Here is a 22,927-nt window from a genome sequence, read left to right on the forward strand (position 1 = left end):
GCTACCAGAATGGCCTTAACTGGGGACGAGATACCGGGAGTCCTGATTAGGAGTGGAACTGGAGCAGCCAAGCAGTCAGCTTCAAGTTGTCCAGGTTCGGAGTTGGTAGGTTCGATGGGTGTGATATCGTATCCGGAATGGGATCTAGAATCCAAGGTGGATTCACTGAATGAGACCTTAGGTAAGGGAACCAGATCTGTCGAGGCCAAAATGGGGCTATGAGGATCATTCTGCACCCCAACCGAGAGGCTTTCTGAAGCACCTGGAGCATCAGAGGCAGAGGGGGGTATGCGTAAAGAAGACCGGGAGGCCAAGCATGCACCAGAGCGTCTCTCGGGGAATCCCCTGGAGGTGGGATTAGAGCGAAAAAACTGTCGCACTTGGTGTTTAAGGGAGAAGCAAAGAGATCGCAACAAGGAGTCCCACACTGTGCGAAGATACGTTTCGCTACTTGAGCATTGAGAGACCACTCGTACGGGGAGAGAATGGTGCGACTGAGCTTGTCCGCAAGGATGTTGGACCGACCCGGAATATGTGTTGCGATGAGAAAGCGGTTGGTGGAGATCGCCCATTCCAACACTCTCATGGCTTCTCAACATAAAGGGTAAATTAGAAGTTATGTACATACCATAACGTTCCATGTTAGTTGTCTTCTCTCGCCTTCTTTCTTGCTGGATGGGTTCGGAGCAGATCCTCGGCTCCGACTCGGCACTTGCTAAGCTCGAGAACTCATTTTACCAGCTCGAGGCAACCCTATATCCCATGATGCAAGGCGTGACTACCTCAGATCTCATTTGGTAGCTAGAAGAAAACCCTGCCAAAAACACTTCTTCCCCAGGAAGAAGAAAACTAACTGTAGGAGAAACTAGGCAAATAGCCACTAACAATATGACTCTTTCTACTGAGAACTTATGGAAAGAGTGACAACACCCCCAACAAAGAGAAGGTACAACCTCAAGATCCATCCAGGCCAGGGGGAAGGGAGGGAGGGACGCAAGAAAGAAGGTGAGAGAAGACAACTAACATGGAACGTTATGGTATGTACATAACTTCTAAATGTTAAGTTGTCAAATTCGCCTTCATTCTTGCTGGATGGGACCGCGTCCCTAGCACCTCTACCCTGGGTGGCTCAATGGAACAGACTCTTGAGAACTGTGGAACCAAACCTAGCCCTATCCCTGGATGCCAAGTCCAATTTGTAATGAGAGACAAAAGTGTGAGGAGTGGCCCAAGTGGCTGCTGCACAAATGGTGTCAATAGGTAGCCTATCCTGAAAAGCTGTGGATGTGGACAGGCTCCTGGTAGAATGCGCTTTTGGTTTTGAGGATAGTTGCTTGCCTCTAAGATGATAAACATAAGAAATAATAGAAGACAGCCATCTGGATAAGGTCACTTTAGAGACTGGGAGACCTTTTCTGTTCTCTGCATAAGAAAGGAATAGTTGATCAGATTTTCTGAATTGTTTAGTTCTGTCCAAATAATATCTGAGCTGACGATGGACATCTAAGCAATGGAGTTTTTGTTCAGCTTTGTCTGAATAATTAGGGAAAAAAACTGGTAAATCAATAGATTGGTTAAGATTTGTCTGGGAAGCAACTTTGGGCAAAAAAGATGGATTAGTTCTTAAAGATACCCTATCTTTGTGAAAAATCAAGTAAGGGGAACGGACACAGAGGGCCTGAAGTTCAGACACCCTTCTAGCTGAAGTAACAGCAACCAAGAAAATTGTTTTCCAGGAAAGAAACTTTAAGGAACATGTAGCAGCCGGTTCGAAGGGGGGTAGAATCAAGGATGCCAGCATTAAATTTAAATCCCATTGCGGAGGAGGATCTCTGATTGGAGGTTTCAGGAGAAAATACCTCTAAGAAAAGCTTTGCAAAGCTTGTGGGACATTATGCTTTGATCAGCCAAACCAACGTGAAAATTAGAGATTGCTGCCAATTGGACTTTAACAGTAGAAGAAGATCCTGATTGAAAGATCTCTGCTAAGAAGTCCAAAACTGAATGAAGTGGAGCAGTAAAGGGATCTATGTGTTTAGACTTCGCCCAAAAGGAAAAACGTTTCCACTTACTAGCATAAATCTTTCTGGTGGAAGACTTAAGAGAAGCTACTATGATGTCCCTAACGGGGTTAGAGATCATAGGAAGCCTGGCTAAGGAAGGAAGTGGAGCAACCAAGCAGTGAGGCTGAGAGAGTGAATGGCCCGGTGAGGATGACCCGACTGGTGGGTCAGATCTGGAACTGGGTCCAGATGCCAAGGCTGGGCCAGAAGATGACGATGCAGGGACGGAAACCAAATTTGTCGAGGCCAGTAAGGGGCAATGAGGATCAACTTGGCTCTCAATACGGTAGCTTTCTGAATAACTTGAGGTATTAGTGGAAATGGAGGAAAAGCATACAGAAGTCCCCGGGGCCAGTCCTGGGTTAGAGAGTCTCTCGGGGAATGACCTGGTAGAGGAAAGAGGGTGAAGAAGTCCGGGCATTTGCTGTTTTGGGGTGTAGCAAAAAGGTCGCAGGAAGGGAAACCCCACTTTTGAAAAATCTCGTCCACTACCGATTGCTTGAGACACCACTCGTGTGGCATGAGAATAGCTCTGCTCAGCCTGTCCGCTAAGAGGTTGGATCTCCCGGGGATATGCGTTGCTATCAGAAACCGATGAGAGGAGATCGCCCATTGCCAAAGTCTGAGAGCTTCTCAACACAGTGGGTAGGACCTGGTCCCGCCCTGCTTGTTGATATACAAGACCACAGACATGTTGTCCGTCTGAACTGCAATAGTCCCTAAGGGAAGAAAGTCGTTGAGGGCTTGCAACATTAAAAGCACTGCTCTCATCTCTAGGACATTTATGTGCAGATGGTATTCTATGGGTTGCCAAGTCCCATGGACCACCCTGCCCTGATAATGCCCCCCCACCCGATCAGAGAGTCATCCGTAGTGACTGTGGCAACTGGAACTGGGGGAAGAAAAGGTCGGCCCTGATGGAGCAGAGGAGAAGACATCCACCAGGTTAGATGACTCTTGCACGACTGCGTTACAAAAATCTCGTGACTCATGGGGAGTTGTTGGGAAAGACCATTGAGCGAACAACATCCACTGCAGAAGACGCATGTGGAAGCAGGCCAATGGCAGAAGAACAATGGCCACAGCCATAAGACCCAGAACCTTCAGGACAAATTTGGCTCTGATCTTCCTGCTGAGTAATATGATCCGAACATACTTCTGAATGTCCAGAATTCTTTGTTCTGTTAGTCTGGCTGACATGCTGACAGTGTTTAATTCTGCGCCTATAAAGGTAATAGATTGGCAAGGCGACAGAAGATTTTTCGAAATTTATTGAGATCCCCAATTGTTTGCAGGTTTGCAGAATGTGGTCTCTGGCCTTGAGAAGTTGATGCCTGGTGGTGGCGGAGAGGAGCCAGTCGTCTAGATACGGAAACACCTGGAATCCCTGATGGCTCAGATGAGCCGTAACCCACTGCCATGCATTTGGTAAACACTCTGGGGGCTGAAGTGAGGCCAAAGGGCAGGGCTCTGAATTGAAAATGACTGGACCCCAGCCGAAAGCGGAGAAACCTTGGAAAAGGGCCTCAAGGGACTGAGAGCCAATATTTGGCATCTCCGGCTATTTAAAGCCTATCTCCATAAAAATATAGCACCTAGAGGACTACGGATAAAATTGCACCCACTTGTAAGCAGATCTGAAGAGAGGCTTACGGACGAATGGGATGCAGCACTTAGAGAAGGTTCCATGGTTTTTGTAAAAATCCTAGCTTCATATTATGAAAGAATAATAGAACTATGTCTTTCAGAAGTCCAGGATTTAGCAAATAAATGTAAAAAACATGAATCCAGTCCTAAGTATTTTGAATATTTAGATAGGTTGTCCAAGGAGCTAACTTCTTATGACAAAACTATAAGAGATAGAAAAATAAAGAAATTTAATCGAGATATCAATGACTATGAAAAAGGACATCCATTTCAAGCACAACGATCTGTGAGGTTTCAGGACAACGTCCCCAATATAAGCAAGGGCAGGACCAGAAAAAGGCCCAGATCTATATTAAAAAACAGGGATCATTTTCAAACCAGCACCTCAGGGGAGGAGTCATCTAACACTGACAGTGAATATGCCAACACTGTCAACTCTCCACTTAAGAAGAAAACCAATACTCAATACCCTTTAGACATGGTAGGAAATCCAGAGGGGGGAGGAAACATAGAAACAAACATATCTACGGATTCCATGACGGGACTTATTCAGGCACTACTGAAATAAATACACAAGTTTTTGAAAATGTTTTGAATCTATCAGACCATGTACTTACACCAGAACAAAAACAAGTTCTTAATAAAGGGTTAAATTTCGTTCCTAGCTTTTTTTGTGATTAATACCAAACCTCATTAGATGTCATTGATTTTTGTCGTAGACTCAATCTTAAACTATTTTTTTCTGAACAGGATAGCTCCAATGGTCAAAGATCTACTGATTTTACCTTTCACAAATCCACATTCCAGCCGCCTATGAACAAAAATGTAGCCATTTTCCAACAAGCGGTGTTAAAGGATCTACATTTTCCCCTTTTTGAAGTTGCTACTAGTAGGGATAACATTACTTCTTCAGAAAGAGTGGCCCTATCGGAACTTAGGAGTAATCAAAATATAGCAATACTTCAAGCTGACAAGGGGGGTGCAGTGGTGATTTTGAACATGGACTTCTATGTAAATGAGGGTTTACGACAACTATCTGATAGACATTGCTACATGAAAATGGAGATTGATCCCACTATGCAATTCAAAAAAGAGATTGATTTGTTTTTACAATCTGCATTGGAGGAGGGTATAATCACGTCCAAAATTGTTCAACATTTACAGGTCAAAGATCCAGATAGACAAATTTTGTATTTACTGCCGAAAATACATAAATCCCTTACACATCCACCAGGTAGGCCTATTGTCTCTGGTCATGGTTCCCTCACTGAACCATTGTCTGCTTTTCTTACCAAATTTCTTAAACCACTATTGCCCCTGGTTAGAGCAAGAATCCAGGACACCACACAATTTTTGCAAATCATCCAGGACTGTCAACTTGAGCCCCATTGGATAATGTGTACGTTGGATGTAAAATCTCTTTACACCAGTATTCCGCATTGGGCAGGGCTTCAGGCTGTTGAATATTGGCTTGCCAAAGCAGAATTGTATTCTCCAGGTTTTAATACTTTGCTTATTTGTGTAACAAAACATGTCTTGACTAAAAATGTGTTCTATTTCCAAGGTGATTGTTACTGGCAACTTCAAGGTACGGCCATGGGGGCTTCTTTCGCCCCTATTTATGCTGATCTTTTTATGGCCTACCTTGAGGAATGCCTGATTTACAATCCTTTACACAATTTATACCTAGTGGAAATAGACATATGGAGGAGATATTTAGATGATTGTTGGATGGTGTGGCGTGCGGATACTGACTATCTTCAGGAATTTCTGGAACATTTAAATAACAATATTTGGGGGATTGAATTTTCAATTACATTTCACAGAGAGATGATAACATTTTTGGATGTCACTGTATATCGTAATAGTGACAACACACTTAATACAAAAATTCATCGAAAATATCCCCAGTTCAACACCTTGTTACATGCTAATAGTATGCACCCACGTCACACCATCCGGAACATCCCTAAATCTCAATATCTCAGAATTCGGAGAATCAATTCCTGTCAACAGGATTATACAGCAGCCAAAGCTGACTTAAAAACCAGATTCTTGGACAGGGGCTATTGTATTTCTGACATTGATTCTGCCAGGATTTATTCGGATAAACAGGAAAGAAAGACATTGTTGGAATACAGGGATAAGAGTCTAAACACCAATAGCCCTAAAATCAGATTGATTACTACATTAGGCAAAAATCATCAAACAGTCAGGCAAGCGGTTAATCAAAATTGGAACATCCTACTAGCAAATGATTTTTTGAGGGGCATTTTAGACAATCAGTGCTCATTCTCATTTAGACGTGGCAAAACGTTGGGCACCTTGTTTTCCCATTATAAACACAGAGAAAGTGGGGCAGCTATATACAAACAACTTACCATCATGGGGGATGAGTTACTGGGAACATTTAGATGTGGACACTGTATATCCTGTGTTCAAGTTAACCAGCTTAAACAATTCACGAGCTCCAACACTAGCAAAGTATATGATATAAAGGTTTTTGGCAATTGTTCCACTAGCTGGGTTATATATCTGGCTACATGCCAATGTAAGTCATTTTACGTTGGCAAGACATCACGTTCACTACGTATCAGAATTGGGGAACATCGTAGTGATATTCGTAATCACAAAACCTCCAATGCATTATATTTACATAGTCAAACATCCCAGTGCCAAGTTTATGTTTACTATTATAGACAAAATTACAGGTAACAGGCAAAACCAGACAGGATGGCAAGGTATTTTAAGCCACAAAGAAAGATACTGGATTACACATTTAGGAGCCCTTTTTCCTCCTGGTCTCAATGACCATTTATAATTTATATGATGATTATGTCATATCAGATTACTTTTAAAAAACATTGCATTTATGCCACTTATTTCCATAACTAATATTTGACTATATTAACCATTATGTTGACAAACATTAATTGTGGACTTGCTTTAGATCATTTTTATCAAGAATGATCTATTGGTTAAAAGCAAACATGTATTGCAATAGGTATTCGAATTAATTGTGCTATGTTGCTTTAAATGTGATTCAGGAGCCTTATGAGAATGTCTACCTTCTTATTGGTGTACTACAGTATTTATACTGACGTTGGTAGCGGATTGTTTAACAATTTTTACTCACTGATGAAGGCTGGTGCCGAAACTAGTATGAGGATTTGAAATAGGACATGTTTGTCCGCTTTTTTGCCTTATATTAAATGGTGAAACCATCTTGCTGGCTTTTTTGCGTTTTCTCTAAGGTTGGTTGGCCGGGCAGTCGTACGTGCGAGGGCTTGTGTTTCATTCGTAGAATCAAGGATGCCAGCATTAAATTTAAATCCCAGTGCGGAGGAGGATCTCTGATTGGAGGTTTCAGGAGAAAATACCTCTAAGAAAAGCTTTGCAAAGCTTGTGGGACATTATGCTTTGATCAGCCAAACCAACGTGAAAATTAGAGATTGCTGCCAATTGGACTTTAACAGTAGAAGAAGAAGATCCTGATTGAAAGATCTCTGCTAAGAAGTCCAAAACTGAATGAAGTGGAGCAGTAAAGGGATCTATGTGTTTAGACTTCGCCCAAAAGGAAAAACGTTTCCACTTACTAGCATAAATCTTTCTGGTGGAAGACTTAAGAGAAGCTACTATGATGTCCCTAACGGGGTTAGAGATCATAGGAAGCCTGGCTAAGGAAGGAAGTGGAGCAACCAAGCAGTGAGGTTGAGAGAGTGAATGGCCCGGTGAGGATGACCCGACTGGTGGGTCAGAAGATCTGGAACTGGGTCCAGATGCCAAGGCTGGGCCAGAAGATGACGATGCAGGGACGGAAACCAAATTTGTCGAGGCCAGTAAGGGGCAATGAGGATCAACTTGGCTCTCAATACGGTAGCTTTCTGAATAACTTGAGGTATTAGTGGAAATGGAGGAAAAGCATACAGAAGTCCCCGGGGCCAGTCCTGGGTTAGAGAGTCTCTCGGGGAATGACCTGGTAGAGGAAAGAGGGTGAAGAAGTCCGGGCATTTGCTGTTTTGGGGTGTAGCAAAAAGGTCGCAGGAAGGGAAACCCCACTTTTGAAAAATCTCGTCCACTACCGATTGCTTGAGAGACCACTCGTGTGGCATGGGAATAGCTCTGCTCAGCCTGTCCGCTAAGAGGTTGGATCTCCCGGGGATATGCGTTGCTATCAGAAACCGATGAGAGGAGATCGCCCATTGCCAAAGTCTGAGAGCTTCTCAACACAGTGGGTAGGACCTGGTCCCGCCCTGCTTGTTGATATACAAGACCACAGACATGTTGTCCGTCTGAACTGCAATAGTCCCTAAGGGAAGAAAGTCGTTGAGGGCTTGCAACATTAAAAGCACTGCTCTCATCTCTAGGACATTTATGTGCAGATGGTATTCTATGGGTTGCCAAGTCCCATGGACCACCCTGCCCTGATAATGCCCCCCCCCACCCGATCAGAGAGGCATCCGTAGTGACTGTGGCAACTGGAACTGGGGGAAGAAAAGGTCGGCCCTGATGGAGCAGAGGAGAAGACATCCACCAGGTTAGATGACTCTTGCACGACTGCGTTACAAAAATCTCGTGACTCATGGGGAGTTGTTGGAAAGACCATTGAGCGAACAACATCCACTGCAGAAGACGCATGTGGAAGCGGGCCAATGGCAGAAGAACAATGGCCGCAGCCATAAGACCCAGAACCTTCAGGACAAATTTGGCTCTGATCTTCCTGCTGAGTAATATGATCCGAACATACTTCTGAATGTCCAGAATTCTTTGTTCTGTTAGTCTGGCTGACATGCTGACAGTGTTTAATTCTGCGCCTATAAAGGTAATAGATTGGCAAGGCGACAGAGAAGATTTTTCGAAATTTATTGAGATCCCCAATTGTTTGCAGGTTTGCAGAATGTGGTCTCTGGCCTTGAGAAGTTGATGCCTGGTGGTGGCGGAGAGGAGCCAGTCGTCTAGATACGGAAACACCTGGAATCCCTGATGGCTCAGATGAGCCGCAACCACTGCCATGCATTTGGTAAACACTCTGGGGGCTGAAGTGAGGCCAAAGGGCAGGGCTCTGAATTGAAAATGACTGGACCCCAGCCGAAAACGGAGAAACCTTCTGGAGCGCCTGTGAATCTTTATAGGATAGTACGCATCCTGAAGGTCTATTGAGCACATCCAGTTGTCCTTGCCCAAAAAGGGTAGAATGGACTGAAGCGTGACCATCCGGAACCCTGCCTTCTTGACAAACTTGTTTAGTTTGCTGAGGTCTAAAATTGGTCTCCAATCTCCCGTCCTTTTGGGGACCAAAAAGAATCTTGAGTAAGTGCTGGATCCTACTTGGTCTGCTGGCACTATTTGGATGGCTCTTTTTGCTAGGAGTTTTGATACCTCCTGTTTTGCCAATTCCCTTAGACCGGGTGAGACGTCTGGAAGGGAATGATGAGGAACGGGATTCCTCTCGAACGGGATATAGTAGCCCTCGGATATGATCGACTGTACCCATTTGTCTTGAGAGAGGGAACGCCAGGCTATTGGGTACAGCGACAATCTTCCCCCGACTGCCTCCAAAGGTGGGCAGTCGGGCAACACCTCAGGGATGCTGGAAGGGTTTATCAGGGAGTGTCTCCCTGCTACCCTGATTCTGCGGACCCCCCCTGCCCCTAGGGCGGCGCCTATTATTATTACCCCCTCTGCCTCTGGGGGTAAACTGACCACGTGTATCCGGCGTGACACCTTGAGATTTACGGAACCACATTTTCCCTCCCTTCTGACCCTTAGGATAGGGTCTTGAAGGGGTGGAGAAATGGACTCCTATGGCAGAAAGGGTCTTGCCGTCTTGCTCACACCTGGTCAATGTATCCTTCACCTGAGGCCCGAACAAAGCCGAACCATCAAAGGGGGTATTGGTGAAGGACGCCTTAAAAGGGTCTGCAAAATTACAAAGCCGCATCCAGGCCTGACGCCTAAGTGCCACTCCTGTGCCTGCGGCCCTACTCGCCCCATCGGCTGCATAAGAAATGAGCTGCATGGAGGAGTTAGTCAAAGAATTGAGGATTCCTAGCTGTGAGGCAATCTTTTCCTGAGCCCCAGCCGCTGAAGGATCCTGAAACACTTCACCTAGTTCCTTGAGAATGTCTCTCTGAAGTCTGGTAAAGTGACAAAGGTAGTTCAGCGAATGCATAGCAAAGGTCACTGAAGAAAACATCCGCTTGCCATACCTGTCCATGGTCCTAGAATCCTTATTAGGAAGATGGACAGGCACAGAAGGATCAGCAAGTTCCTTCTTGGTGGCCGCCGCCACCACCATAGCATCAACAGGGACGCCCTTAGAAAGAAACTGTTTGTCTGTAGGGGCTGTAATGAATTTGGAGGGCCTCCTAGGAACTGGTTCCACAGAATCCAGGGCTGCCCACACCTTCCGAGCCACTACTTGCATGAGTGGGTAGAAAGGCGGAGACACCCAGGAGGTGGAGGGTCGAGATCTGAAAGCCTCCAGGTATACCGACTCATCCTCGGAAGGATTAATGGAAGGCCAGTTCCCCCTCTGCTTAAGGAGTTCCAGGATGTCTGAAAAAGAGACATCCTCAGAGGGGGACCGTGGGGAACCCTCCGACTCCTCTAAGTCGGTATCTGATGTAGTAGACTCAGGGGAGTCTGTGTGCTTCCTCTTACACGTCCCTCTTACACGAGGGTTCTGCTGCAGGATCAGGAGAAACCTCGGAAGAGGAAGTTATTCCCAATGGGGAAACCTGGGGCGATGGATCTCTGGGTCCGGGAGCAAGAGACTGGCAAGAGACATCAACAGGCACCAAAGATGGAGGAGTTAAAGGAATAGACCGTTGACCTAGCTCAGGGGCTAGCACCTCGAAGGCTCCTCTCCCAGGGAGGCCAGAAGAATCCCGCTCCGAAGAAACAGGAATCCCCGGCCCCACCGAAAGAGAAGGCTCCGAAGTCGATGTCGGTGCCGAGCTCACCAATGCCGAAGCTCCAAGAGGGAGAGCAGGGTCGGACAAGGGTCCGATGCCACTCGCCCCCTCGGAGCCGACAAGGGAGACTCGACGACCGGATCCCTCCAAAGAAGGTCTCATGGAGGAGATCGGAGCCTAAGACGTCGGAGCCGAAAGGGGAAGTATCGGCTCCGGCGCACCCACGGTCACCGTTCCGAGAAGCTCCGGCTCCGAACTCTGAAGGAGAGTTGGAGGAGGAAGTTCAGGGGGATGAGAAATAGCAGACGTCTGTTGAAACGGGCTATGGAGCATTTGGGCTAGTGTCTGTGACTTCAACAGTCTGCTTACCACCCTCTCTAAATCGTGGTCTCAAAGCCTGGAAGATCTTGAAGATCGGCTCCGATGGCTCCGCTCCGACAAAAGAGGAGACCCCGGTGCCGAACGAATCGATTCCAGGGAAGGAGACCGAGATCTCTTCCTGGATGGAGCCATCGGAGCCGATGACCCTTTGTCGGCTCCAATACTGGATAAAGAAACGTCGGCTCCGGCTGGAGCCGACAAAGTAATGGGTACTTGTGTGTCGGAGCCGGCCGGAGCCGTCACAACAATCTCCAAGGTAGAAAGATCGGCTCCAGCCGGAGCCGATCTCGACTCCGAAGGAGTCGGAGCCACAGCCGACGACTTAGAAACTGAAGCCTGGGCTCTAGATGGCTTAGAGGGTTTAACCGACCCAGCCTTGGTCGGAGAACCCTCTGGCTTTAACAAGCCACGAAGAATTAATTTATTTCTTCGTTCCTGCAGGACTCTCTGGCTAAAGGAGTGACAAATGGCACAGGAGTCCTGCAGGTGTAAAGGCCCCAGGCAATACACACAAGAAGTGTGACCGTCTGTCGGAGACATTTTCTGACAGCACGAGTCACACTTCTTGAAGCCTGAGACCTTTACCTCTTTAGACATACTAATGTCCAAAAACAGACAAACACACAACAATCACACAGTTAATCCCCAAAAAACACACACAACCCAACAGGAATTAACTGAGGGGGAGGCTTAAGGCCTGAAGGCAAAAAATCCTAACGTAAATGAAGGGAATATAGGGTAGGAGATATACTATAAGTATAAAAAAATATACCCAATAAAGGACCAATAGAAAAAGGGAAACAAACTCTAACTAATATCTGAAAGATTTGAAAATTTACCTGAGCCGGTAAAAAGGAGACCTCTTCGCGAAGCGGCAAACGAGATCCGAGGCAGTCACGCCTTGCATCATGGGATATAGGGCTGCCTCGAGCTGGTATAATGAGTTCTCGAGCTTAGCAAATGCCGAGTCGGAGCAGAGGATCGGCTCCGAACCCATCCAGCAAGAATGAAGGTGAGTTTGACAACTTAACATCAAAAGTTATCCATGTCAGGAAGTTAAGAACCAACACCCACTTAAAAACTGCCCACTTTGACCAAATGAAAAGAATATCCTAGTTGATAATTTAATGTAAATATTACTCCGCCCACCATTACACTTATTCCACAGTCCCAGACACACCCTTTAATTACTATGGCTCCGCCCACCATAGCTATTTCACAGTCCTAGACACAACCTTTAATTACTATGACTCCACCCACTGTTATAGCTACTACACAGTCCCAGACACACCCTTTAATTACTGTGGCTCCACCCACCATTACAGTTATTCCACAATGCTAGACACACCCTTTAATTACCATGGAACAAAATTCTCTCAACAGGTTCAAAAATATACCACCACGTAATCAATCAACCCTAAGTCTATCATGCTGCTTGTTTACCAGTAACAAATATAGTCCTTATGTGATCTCCGGGCTTAACCTTTTTAATCTAAGCATCTCCACTAGACACTCCTGAAACTTGGAAAACAGGAAAATAATGCTGCTACACAAGGCTGGCCCAACTACAGACCCTGGTAACCCATTAGTTTCATTTGCCTCGTATGCACAGCTATGGGGAGCATTGCTACCTCAGGTGTCAATCTGGATATCAAAAATCTCTTACCCCTAGACCATTATTAATTTCATTTTAACAATGAAGGTCCTACCTAAATGGTCACCAATGCAGTGGATGGCTGTTGTATAGTACATACAGCATATCTGGACCTGTGCTACTCCACTTGTTACAGACTCTCAATTGCTCCAATATGGTTTAGAATGTTAACTCATTACATCACAGTAACACTTCCGCAGTTACCTCCACTGACGCCTCTAGGTATCAGATATTGCTTGTTCGTATTTACATCAATAATTCCAAAACCATGGTATATACAAGGTTTTAAAAGATTTCATCTTAAAGCTTACACAACGGCAAACTCAACTGCAATAACATTTGATGTCTGCTTAGTACGGGTAATGAGACAAGCAGTTATATACTTGCCATAATGTTCCATCCGAGTTGTCATAAATCTGTCTTCAACCCATGGGTTTGGATCCGACCTCAGATCTGACATGGCCACATATTTATAGCTTGGATCCAAGACCTAAGCTCCTCCTCCTCCTTCTCTACCCACAATCCCCCATCATTACCTCAGATAGACTTTGCCAACAATAGTCAATCTAACTATAAAAAAAAGAACTATGCATGAGGGAACACACTCAGGAGCTCAAGAAAACAAAGCTGTGGTCTGAGCCACACTATCCAGGTCCATCAAAAAGGCTAGGGTAAGGCTGAAGACAGATGAATGATGACAACTCAGATGGAATGTTATGGTGGGTACATAACTTCGTTACCTGAAGTTGTTGCTTTCATCTGATCTTCAACCAATGGGACAGAGTCCCTATCTACATAGACCTTGGGTGGCCCTAAGGAAGAATGTTTCGGAGCACAGCAGAGCCAAAGGAAGCTCGGCTTCTGAAGATCATGTCTAGTTTGTAGTGGTTAATAAAGTTATGAGAAGTAGCCGAAGTGGCCTCTGAGCAAAGGTCATCCAATGAAACTTTAGACGAGAAGGCGGAAGAAGTAGAAATGGACCTAGTGGAATAAGCTTTAACTTTGTTTGGTAAAGGGATGCCTCTAAGTTTGTAAATCAAAGCAATGCACTTAAGAGTCTCCCTAGTCTGGACTTTGAAAAAGAAAGAAATAATTGATCGGACTTGTGAAAAGATTTATTTCTGTCTAGACAGAACCTCAATTGCCTGTGGACATCCAAAAAACAGAGCTGGTACTCACCTCTGTTTTGAAAATTTGGAAAAAAGACCAGTGAATTGATCTCTTGATTAATATTACTCACTGAAGTAACTTTAGGCAAAAAAAGACTGGTTAAAAGGGTGACTCTGCCTTTGTGAAAGAAGGCTTGATGGACAAAGCCTGAAGTTCTGAAACCCTTTCTGCAGAAGTAACGGCTAATAAAAGGGCTGTTTTCCAAGATAATAGTTGTAAGTCCAATTTGGCTGTTAGTTCAAGTTAAGATCTCAAGGGGGAAGGACCTCTTTATCGGAGGTCAAAGGAGAAAAGTGCCTTTTAGAAAAATCTTACAATGTTTAGAAGAAGCCAAAGAGGAGGAATTAGATCCAACATAGTTGTCATGGCTGCGACCTAAACCCTGATGGTAGAGAAGCTAAGAAACTAGAACCTTTGTGGAAGAGATTGGATAGAAAATTCAGAATAAATAGAATAGGAGCCAAGAAAGGGTCAACATCGTGCTGATAAACCCAGATCGAAAATCTCTTTCACTTGCTAGCATAAGTTTTCCTAGTGGAAGACTTGTGAGCTGCTAAAATGATATTCTTGTCTGGAGAGGACAGCCCGGGAACTCTAGCCATCACTGGAAGTGAAGTCGCGATGCTGTCAAGCTAAGACTGTCTGGGCAACCAGACGGGTGAGAAAGAAGATCCTGACATGCATGCGTCCAGGGAGGGTACAACAGATAAGACCAAAGCGTGGGAAACCAGATTTGCTGAGGGCCAGAAAGGGGTGAGAGGATTACTTTGCACTTCAACCTCATGGCTTTCTGAAGAAATTTTTGGATAAAAGGCAGAGGAGGAAAAGCATACAGAAGACGGTGGGGAGGGGGCAAGCATGAGCTAGAGCATTTCTTGGGGATTCCCTTGGAGGGGTTATTAGGGCAAAAAACTTGCTGCACTTTGCATTGGATGAAGAGGTGAATAGATTGCAGCAAGATTGACCCCATTTCTGGAAGATCACTTTTGTGACTACAGGACTGAGAGATCACTCGTGGGGCATCAGTAGGGTTCGGCTGAGCCTGTCTGCCAGAACGCTGGCCGTCCCCCTAAGACTGAAAGTAACAGCCCTGAAACCACAACTTTGTACCCCCATGTTGATTCCTGGAGAAGATCTTTGCAGGGTAAAGAAGCAGATCCCAATGGCAGAAAACGTCTTCCCGTCTTTCTCAGAGTGTCGCTAACAGAACAACCGAACAAGGCCGATCCATCAAATGGGACATTAATGAAGGACGCCTTGAAGGGCTCCGAAAAGTCACACAGCAGCATCCAAGCATAGCGTCCGATAGCAATGCCGAACAGGCTGCTCTACAGGTTCCCTCTGCCGCATGCGAAAGTAGTCTCATAGAGGTGTTTGAGATAGCAGTAAGGGTTGCCAGCTTGGAGGAGAAGGCATTTTTCTCCCCTTCAGGCATGGACCCTGCAGGAGGGTGAGCGATTTCCTTAATTATTCCCTCTGGAGCCTGGTGATCTTAATTAAATCCCTCTGGAGCCTGGTGATGTGGGCCAAATAGTACAGCGCCCTCAGAGTAAGAAAAAAATCCACTTTCCAAATCTCTCCAATGCCCTGGACTCTGTTAGGGGGAATGGCTGAGTTGAGTCTTTCGGCTTTTCCCGGTTAGGGGTCGGCACAGCGGAACTCCAGTCCGCTAATGATTGGTAGTTGATTCTTACATGCCGAGTTACCAGCCCTGACGCACAACTTTCAACGAAGGTACGGCCATTCACGCATGTCTCCACGCAGAAGACTCCCTAGCTGAGAATCGAACCGGACAGCGTCTTACTGTGTGGCGACAACGCTACCGCAGCACGAATGGACAGTAATAAAAAAAAAAAAAAGGCTTCAGAAAGAAGTGCATAAAGCGCTTTTCGTTTAATAAAATCAAATTTCTTCAGAAGCAAACATTCAAGGTACAAGTTTCAGTTAAATAAAATACCAGGAAGTGCTTTGAGCCTGTCAGCTCACATGTTGTGATGACATCAGCAACAATAGTTAACCCTTCCTGTTCTACACCACTATACTTTAAACAAGAACAAATAAAACATATGAAATAAGGTTACCTATAAGGAATTATTACACTGCTGAAATTCTGCACTACAAACTTTTTTTGCCTAAATTTATTTCTCGAACTGCCAGCGGAGCTATTTTTCTGGGCTAGGCGATTAGCTATGAACCGGTATGAAATGTTGTAGTTAAAAAAGTTAGTGCAAAAAAGTCTGTAGTACAGAATTTCAACAGTGTAATAATAATTCCTTATAGGTAACCTTACTATTTCATATGTTTATTTGTTCTTGTTGTTTAGGGTATACCTATCGGCATACTTTACTTTTAAACCATAGCTTCAATCTTCCTTGTTCATGGTTGTCAGCATTGTTTTAGTTTTAAACAGTATTTTTTCATAGTATGAAGAACAGGAAGGGTTAACGATTGTTGCTTATGTCATCACAGCATATGAGCTGACAGGCTCAAGCACTTCCTGGTATTTTATTTAACTGAAACTTGTACCTTGAATGCTTGCATCTGAAGAAGTTTGATTTTATTAAACGAAAAGCGCTTTATGCACTTTAAAACTACTGGTTGCTTTCTGAAGCAGTTTTTTTTTTTTTCTATTTCAGTAGTTTATTTTGTGTTTTTTCGAGAGGGATGGACAGTGGACCTCTGAGTGAGTTCCTTCTTGGTGGCCGCTGCAACCACCATGGAATCGAGAGGGATACCCTTGAGCCAGTGGGGTCTGTCTTGGGGAACACTGAGGACCTTGGGATAGGCTCTACCATGTCCAGCTCCTTCCACACCCTGTGGGAAATGAGATTGACCAAGGGATTCGTGGGGGGGGGGGGGACACCCAAGATGTAGAAGGTGTTGAACTAAAGGCCTCGAGAAACACATTCCTCCAGATTAGGGCTTTGGGTAGACCACCCACCTCTCTGCCTGAGGATTTCCACAATGTCTCCAAAGAAGACATCGTAAGGTGGGATTCTGGGGGACCCTTCTTCGAAATCTTGTGTTATCGGTGAAGGATTCCAGTGGCGAGTCCAAGTGCCTCCTCTTGCACTTGCTTTCCGTGGATCTCCTCAGTGGGAGGATCTGGGAAGCCCTTGGAAGGCTGTTGGGATTCCGGCTGCGGAACAGGCAGTCCCTTGAGTGGACTGGAGGGATGCCTGCTGCACAGATACAGAGGAATCAATAACTTTGTCCGGAGATGAAAATGTCAAGGCTCTCATAGAAGTAGAGACGGCTCTTCTGCACCGCATCAAATGCCAAGGGAGAGCAAGTACCAGAGGGCAACTCCGCCGAAGCAATCAGCATTGAAACTCCAAGACTCTGCAAACTCCAGTGCCGGTGAAGAGCCGAACTGGTGGAATGCCAAAGAACTGAGAGATAGGGACTGGTCCGAAAGACTTGAACCGGATGCCTACCCCTTGGAGCCAGCACAGAAGTCTCAGCTCCGAGAATCTATCGGCCCTGAGAGGGTCAGAGCAACTATCTGCGAAGTAAAGATACCTATCGGCACCGATGACTCGACACTCGGGAGCTTCAGACCAGAGGATTCCTAAGCCAAGAGTCAGACTGGAAGAGGAGAGATGTGGATGAATTGGGGTTGGGCACTCTCAGCTCTGGAGGGAGAAGGAGCTAGCAGAAGCCCCATCTGCATCTGTGAATGCAGAAAGCGCATCAATAACCGGTCCCATCTCAGCATCGGACAGGGAGCGAGAGGACCTGAAAGACGAAGTTACTGAACTCGTTCTAGAATGATGTCTGGGAGAGTGCAGGTCCAGGGAAGTTCAGGAGGGAGCAGGTTCAAGAGAGAATCTAGGGGTGGTGGGACAGAGAGAAGCATGCTTCCTCTTAGGAGGAGGAGACTGAGGCCCTGGATTCAGCAGGCTGTTTTTGGGCCCTGTCTTTGTCCTGTAGTGGCTTGTCAGCCTGGCCGAACAGCCCTGGGCCAATTAAGGGGAGGCTTGGGCTCCTGAGGTGGACGACTGTGGAGGACTGAGCAGCAGAGGAAGATGAAGCAGGCCCTTTAAGATTAATTTATTCCTCCCGTCTATCAGCGCGCTATGATTAAAGCCCACGCAGATGGAACAGGAGGAATCAAGGTGATTACCACCCATGGAAAAAACTCACAGGGTGTGGACATCGGAGGGCAATATCTTATCCCCACACCCTGTATACTTCTTGAAACCAGCTTTTGGGGCTTCAAACAAGGTCAGTTGATAGAAGAAAAAGAAAAGCCTGACAAAAAGGTAAGATTTTTTTTCTAAACAAAGAATGTGCGGAAATACAAAAGACAGAAAGAAGCAAAACTAAGTAAATTGTACTAACGATACACACTTTGACTAAAGGAGGAGCTCGCTGGATCACTGCTATCTCTGATGGCAGCAAACGAGATCTGAGGTAATGATGGTGGAGTGGGGGACTGTGGCTAGAGGAGGAGGATACAAACTATAAAAATGTGTCAGAGTCTGATCCGACCCCATGGGTTGAAGATCAGATATAAGCAAAACTTTCAGATCTGTTGTTTTTATATTAATTTATAAAGATATAATTTTCACATTTTCTAAATATCTCAACCATGTAACAGACATAACCCTTAAACCCATATGAAAGTTCTTGAATAGATGAATAAAATGCTGCTGACAGCACATATGTAACTTGAGTGGTTGCTGAGAAATTGTAAAGTTGTTTACAAAATATACGCCCAATAGTCACCGTTTCCTGTAATTTTAAAATTTGGTTTAAGACCTAGAACCTAAACAATACTGCCACTTTTTGTGCTGAAGAGTTTGCCATTTACACTTCTTTCATAACCCCTATGGTTCCAGAGATATTAACATTTGTTTGAAATATCAGAACATAATTTGATTCTGGCAAAAGTCTTAGGCTGCGCCCACTGGAAGTTACAGTGCAATCTTCCCGAGCTCCACTGGAGTGACTAAGTTAACAGCCAATGCAAAGCTCTTAAATGTGAAAAAATTTAACGTACTTCATTTTGCTAAGCAAGAAACTTTCAATACTACATGGGTTGCCCCCTCCCACTCCATCAGACACAGTCATAAGGGATCTAGGCACTCTTGTTGTTCATTGCTTTCCTCTTGATCATCTTGCCACGGCAAATCCTTTAGCTATCAAGATAAACACAACCGTCCTTATAGTATGTAGCATACTGGTTGCACTGAGTCACCCAGTGTCTTGTTTTTCAAGCCATATATTTCCATGACGTTAGCCCATACTTTTAAGTACAGATAAAGCAGAGCTGAGCATAACATTTACATGCAACACCAATCCATAAAGGGCAAGGATGCCAAACCAGTTTTTCTGTGGGGAACTCTGCCTACCCTTTCAAGCCATAAAGGATCTGACACTCTTTGATCTCCTGTTCCTTTGAAGTGTAAATAGTTCCCGAAAAAAACTGGAAATAAAGAAATTAAACCTTTGTTAAGATATGACCAGAACATGTTGGTATTAGATTCCTACCCCCAATGTACTCCTCCACTTCTGGAAAAGACTTCTACATGTCAGACAGAGTAGGATTCCTATCGCCTACCAGGTAAACCAAGATAAGTGGATGAGCAGCCTAAAAATTCTTCCTTAGACTGTTTTGTTGCCTTTCTTGAGACTAAGAATATTATGTATATGTGTTACTGGCTATGCTTTTAACAATCTACAGCCAGATAGACTATCCGCACATCTAGAAACATACTGATTGCCAAGAATGGCAGCACTGAGTGATGCTCAGCCAGACACCAAAAACCTGGCATTAGTGCTGGCACTGAGGCTTCAGGTATAAGCATTGTTCGGTCCCATGAAGTCCCAAGACTGGAAAAACTCCCTTTTTTTAATGAGTCACCAGAGCTGTGGATGAAGGCAAGGTGGTTCATACAGCCTACCTTGATCTGGCCAAGGCTTTTGATACCATTCCCCACTCAGGAATCATAGAAAAACTCACTAAGCTAGGCAACAACCCCTACATCACTAGGTGCGTTGCAAACTGGCACACAGACAGAACCCATAGTGTGAAAGTAGCTGACTCAAGTCAGACTGTCGACCAGTCACGACTGGAGTCCCACAGGGTTTACTCCTCTCCTGTTTGGTATCTACTTCTCTGAAGTCCAGGCCAACAGGAAGGAACTCTGGTTGACAAAGTTCACAGACTATTGCAAGTTGGGAGCTATTATTAACTCCCCAAGTGATGTTGACAACCTACAGAAAGGCCTCAATGAGACCAATGATTAGTGACAGAACCATGGCCTTAAGCTCAATGCCAAAAAATATGTCATCATCCACCCTGGGAAAAACCCGGTTCCCTTGAATTACCACATCGATGGTAGTCCAATGAACACAGAAGGCGTTTGAGATCTAGGAATACAGGTTGACAGCAACCTCTCTTTTGACCACCACATTGCCACTGTGGGCAAAGTCCTTCGATGTTGCACATCTTATTACTAAGGGTTTTGCATCCAGGAAGAAAGAGGTCAGTGTCTAACTCTACTCTTCCCTCAACAGGCCAATCATAGAGTACAATGCCCCATTTGGCATGTACCTCAATAAACACCTGCAACAACTGGAGAGGATGCAAAAGTGCCTCACAAAGAGGATCCTAGGCCTTAAACATTTGTTCTATATGGACAGACTCAAAAAAAACTCCGACTATTCTCAGTCTCATGTTGCCTACTTAGAGGCGATCTCTGCTTGACTTACAAGCCATGTCTGACCCAGCTCTGTAAGAAATGCTACATCCAAAGAAATCCCAATCCCTCCGCACCACACATTCCAGTGACCTCAATCTCGTTACTACATTCAACAGATCATGCTGGAGTGAGAGGTTCATAACCCAGAGATTGCCCATGCTATGGAAGAGACTTCCCATACATGTCAAGCAGAGCAACTCACTGGCCCTCCAAGAGGAATCTTGATGAGTGGATGGGAAATAGTAAATTTAACCTGGGGATTACTCCAATGTCTCTACTCGACAGAGACACTAGAAACTATGGTTGGGTGGCACGATACCAGGGTAATCCTATGGGCTAGGCTTGTAAAGGCTCCAGGGCCATTAGCCTAGTACACACCTATGAACCTACTATGCTGCTAGTATACACAAACTGAAAATCTGCAAACATGGAGAATACGAGTAATATGGCCTCCAAATATTTTTCACTTCCAAAAAGGTTTATTTTTGTTCAACAAAACAATTTAAAATTTTAAAAGGTTTAGTGTGCCAATTAGCACTAACTTCAACAGCATTGTGAAGCAAACACATTGCAAACGGCCTCAAATGCGCAGATTTATCCTGTAATTAACTAGCCACAATTAAGTTAAGATTTACGCACAAAAAAACACAGTCTTCCAGTATCAAATGCACCACAGTACAAACTGAGAATACAAGGTAATTTGAAGTTTTAGTGAGAAGAGTGCACAATGGTCAGTAATGACAGACATTAGTGGATGAACTACAAAGGTCATAACTAGGACATTCTCTTCTAGCAACCTAAGTTGTTAAAACAGCAGCAAAAAAAGATGAGTGAAATTCAGTCTGGGAAACAAGTTATGTACAACTCTCAATCAATTGACGAACAGCTGAAAGAAAATACATGAATACAGAAACACTACCATGGAAAAGCTGCAGGAGACAGTTGCACGTATACTCAATTTTATGGACTACATCAGATTATTTCCAATGGTTCTGTAACTGTGGAAATAAATATGCACATGTGTTTGGTAGTACAAATGAAATAACTAGCACAGGCCTTGGAATGAAAAAGATTTTGTTTCTGGCCAGTAGTATGTACAAAAATAAGGTAAGGATGACCTACTCTGCAAAGTCAGACAATATTCCACAATAACTTGCTACTTACAGAAGTTTACTAGGTACTACTCTTCCAACTTAACCTAATAAACATAGCACATCTGGATATGTCCAGGAAGTTACTAAATAAAACAGAAGCAGGAAACAAAGCAGTTAAGCAATATGCACTTGAAAACACTGCAAAATTAAAGTTTGAGTGACCAATTTCAGTTACTCAGGCAATATTTTAGCAAAAGAAAACCATTTATCCTTTTTCTTAATCAACTTCTACAGAATTTACACATGTATTACAAACTTACCTTCAAATGCTTTCTGAGCTCTTTCAACATCATCTTGATTTTTGTCCGGATGAACCAGTATGGAAAGCTACGAAACAATATACCTTAAGTAATGAACCTGAAAAACAGATACACCTGTACAAACACAGGCACCACATTCAAAGCTTTTTTTTAGGATACCTGACATAAGCACTTAATGTTAACTAAAAGTAGAGAAATCAAAGCATAACTTTTAATTATATCTTTGTATGCTATAGTAAAAACACATGCATAACTTTCAGTGACTACATTTAACCATAAAGGTCATGATGGCTGTGGCCGCCACTAGGATCTGTTTTTTGAAAAAGACTTCTCCCACAAAAAAAAAAAAAAAAAAAAAAAAAAAAAAAAAAATCACAAGTGTATGTCAAACTGTCTTCCCCATTCCTTATAATATTCTGTCCCCATTGACTTAACACCGCAATACCACCAAAATCTATCCTTTAAACTCTGGAGGTGCGAGTATGATTACATAAATATACACATCTATGATTATACTCTATATCTATATATATCTATATATATATCTATATATCTATATCTATATATCTATATATATATATATATATATATATACACACACATGTATATATACACACACACACATACATACATGTGTGGGTCTGTGTGTATATATACCTATACACACACAAATATATATATTTATGGGTGTAAGACATTTCACTGAATACACATTTCAAAAAGTCAAATTAGTGTGTACTTTTTACTGAAAGCTCAATTCACAGAAACACATTTCACTGAAAATAATATATGGCCTTTTCTCCACTATACTGCGACATGGAGTTAGTGTGTGTGCGCGTGTGTGTATATATACACATATATATATATATATATATATATATATATATATACATATATATACATACATATATATACATACATATATATATATATATACATACATATATATATACATATATATATACATAATA

At 43.9% G+C, this 22,927-nt stretch overlaps 1 protein-coding gene across 1 annotated transcript in view; it reads right to left on the reverse strand.

Moving 5' to 3' along the window:
* The window catches only part of DNAJC8 (DnaJ heat shock protein family (Hsp40) member C8), a 411,176-nt gene that overhangs the window by 158,426 nt on the left and 229,823 nt on the right, over positions 1-22,927 (reverse strand). Inside the window, exon 4 of the mRNA XM_044083052.1 lies at positions 21,957-22,023. Coding sequence (XP_043938987.1) covers positions 21,957-22,023 — 67 coding nt within the window. The remainder of the gene's footprint in view (positions 1-21,956; positions 22,024-22,927) is intronic.

Source organism: Protopterus annectens, chromosome 1.part1, assembly GCF_019279795.1.
Source record: "Protopterus annectens isolate FY-2018-M chromosome 1.part1, PAN1.0, whole genome shotgun sequence".
Taxonomy (NCBI): Eukaryota; Metazoa; Chordata; order Ceratodontiformes; family Protopteridae; genus Protopterus; species Protopterus annectens.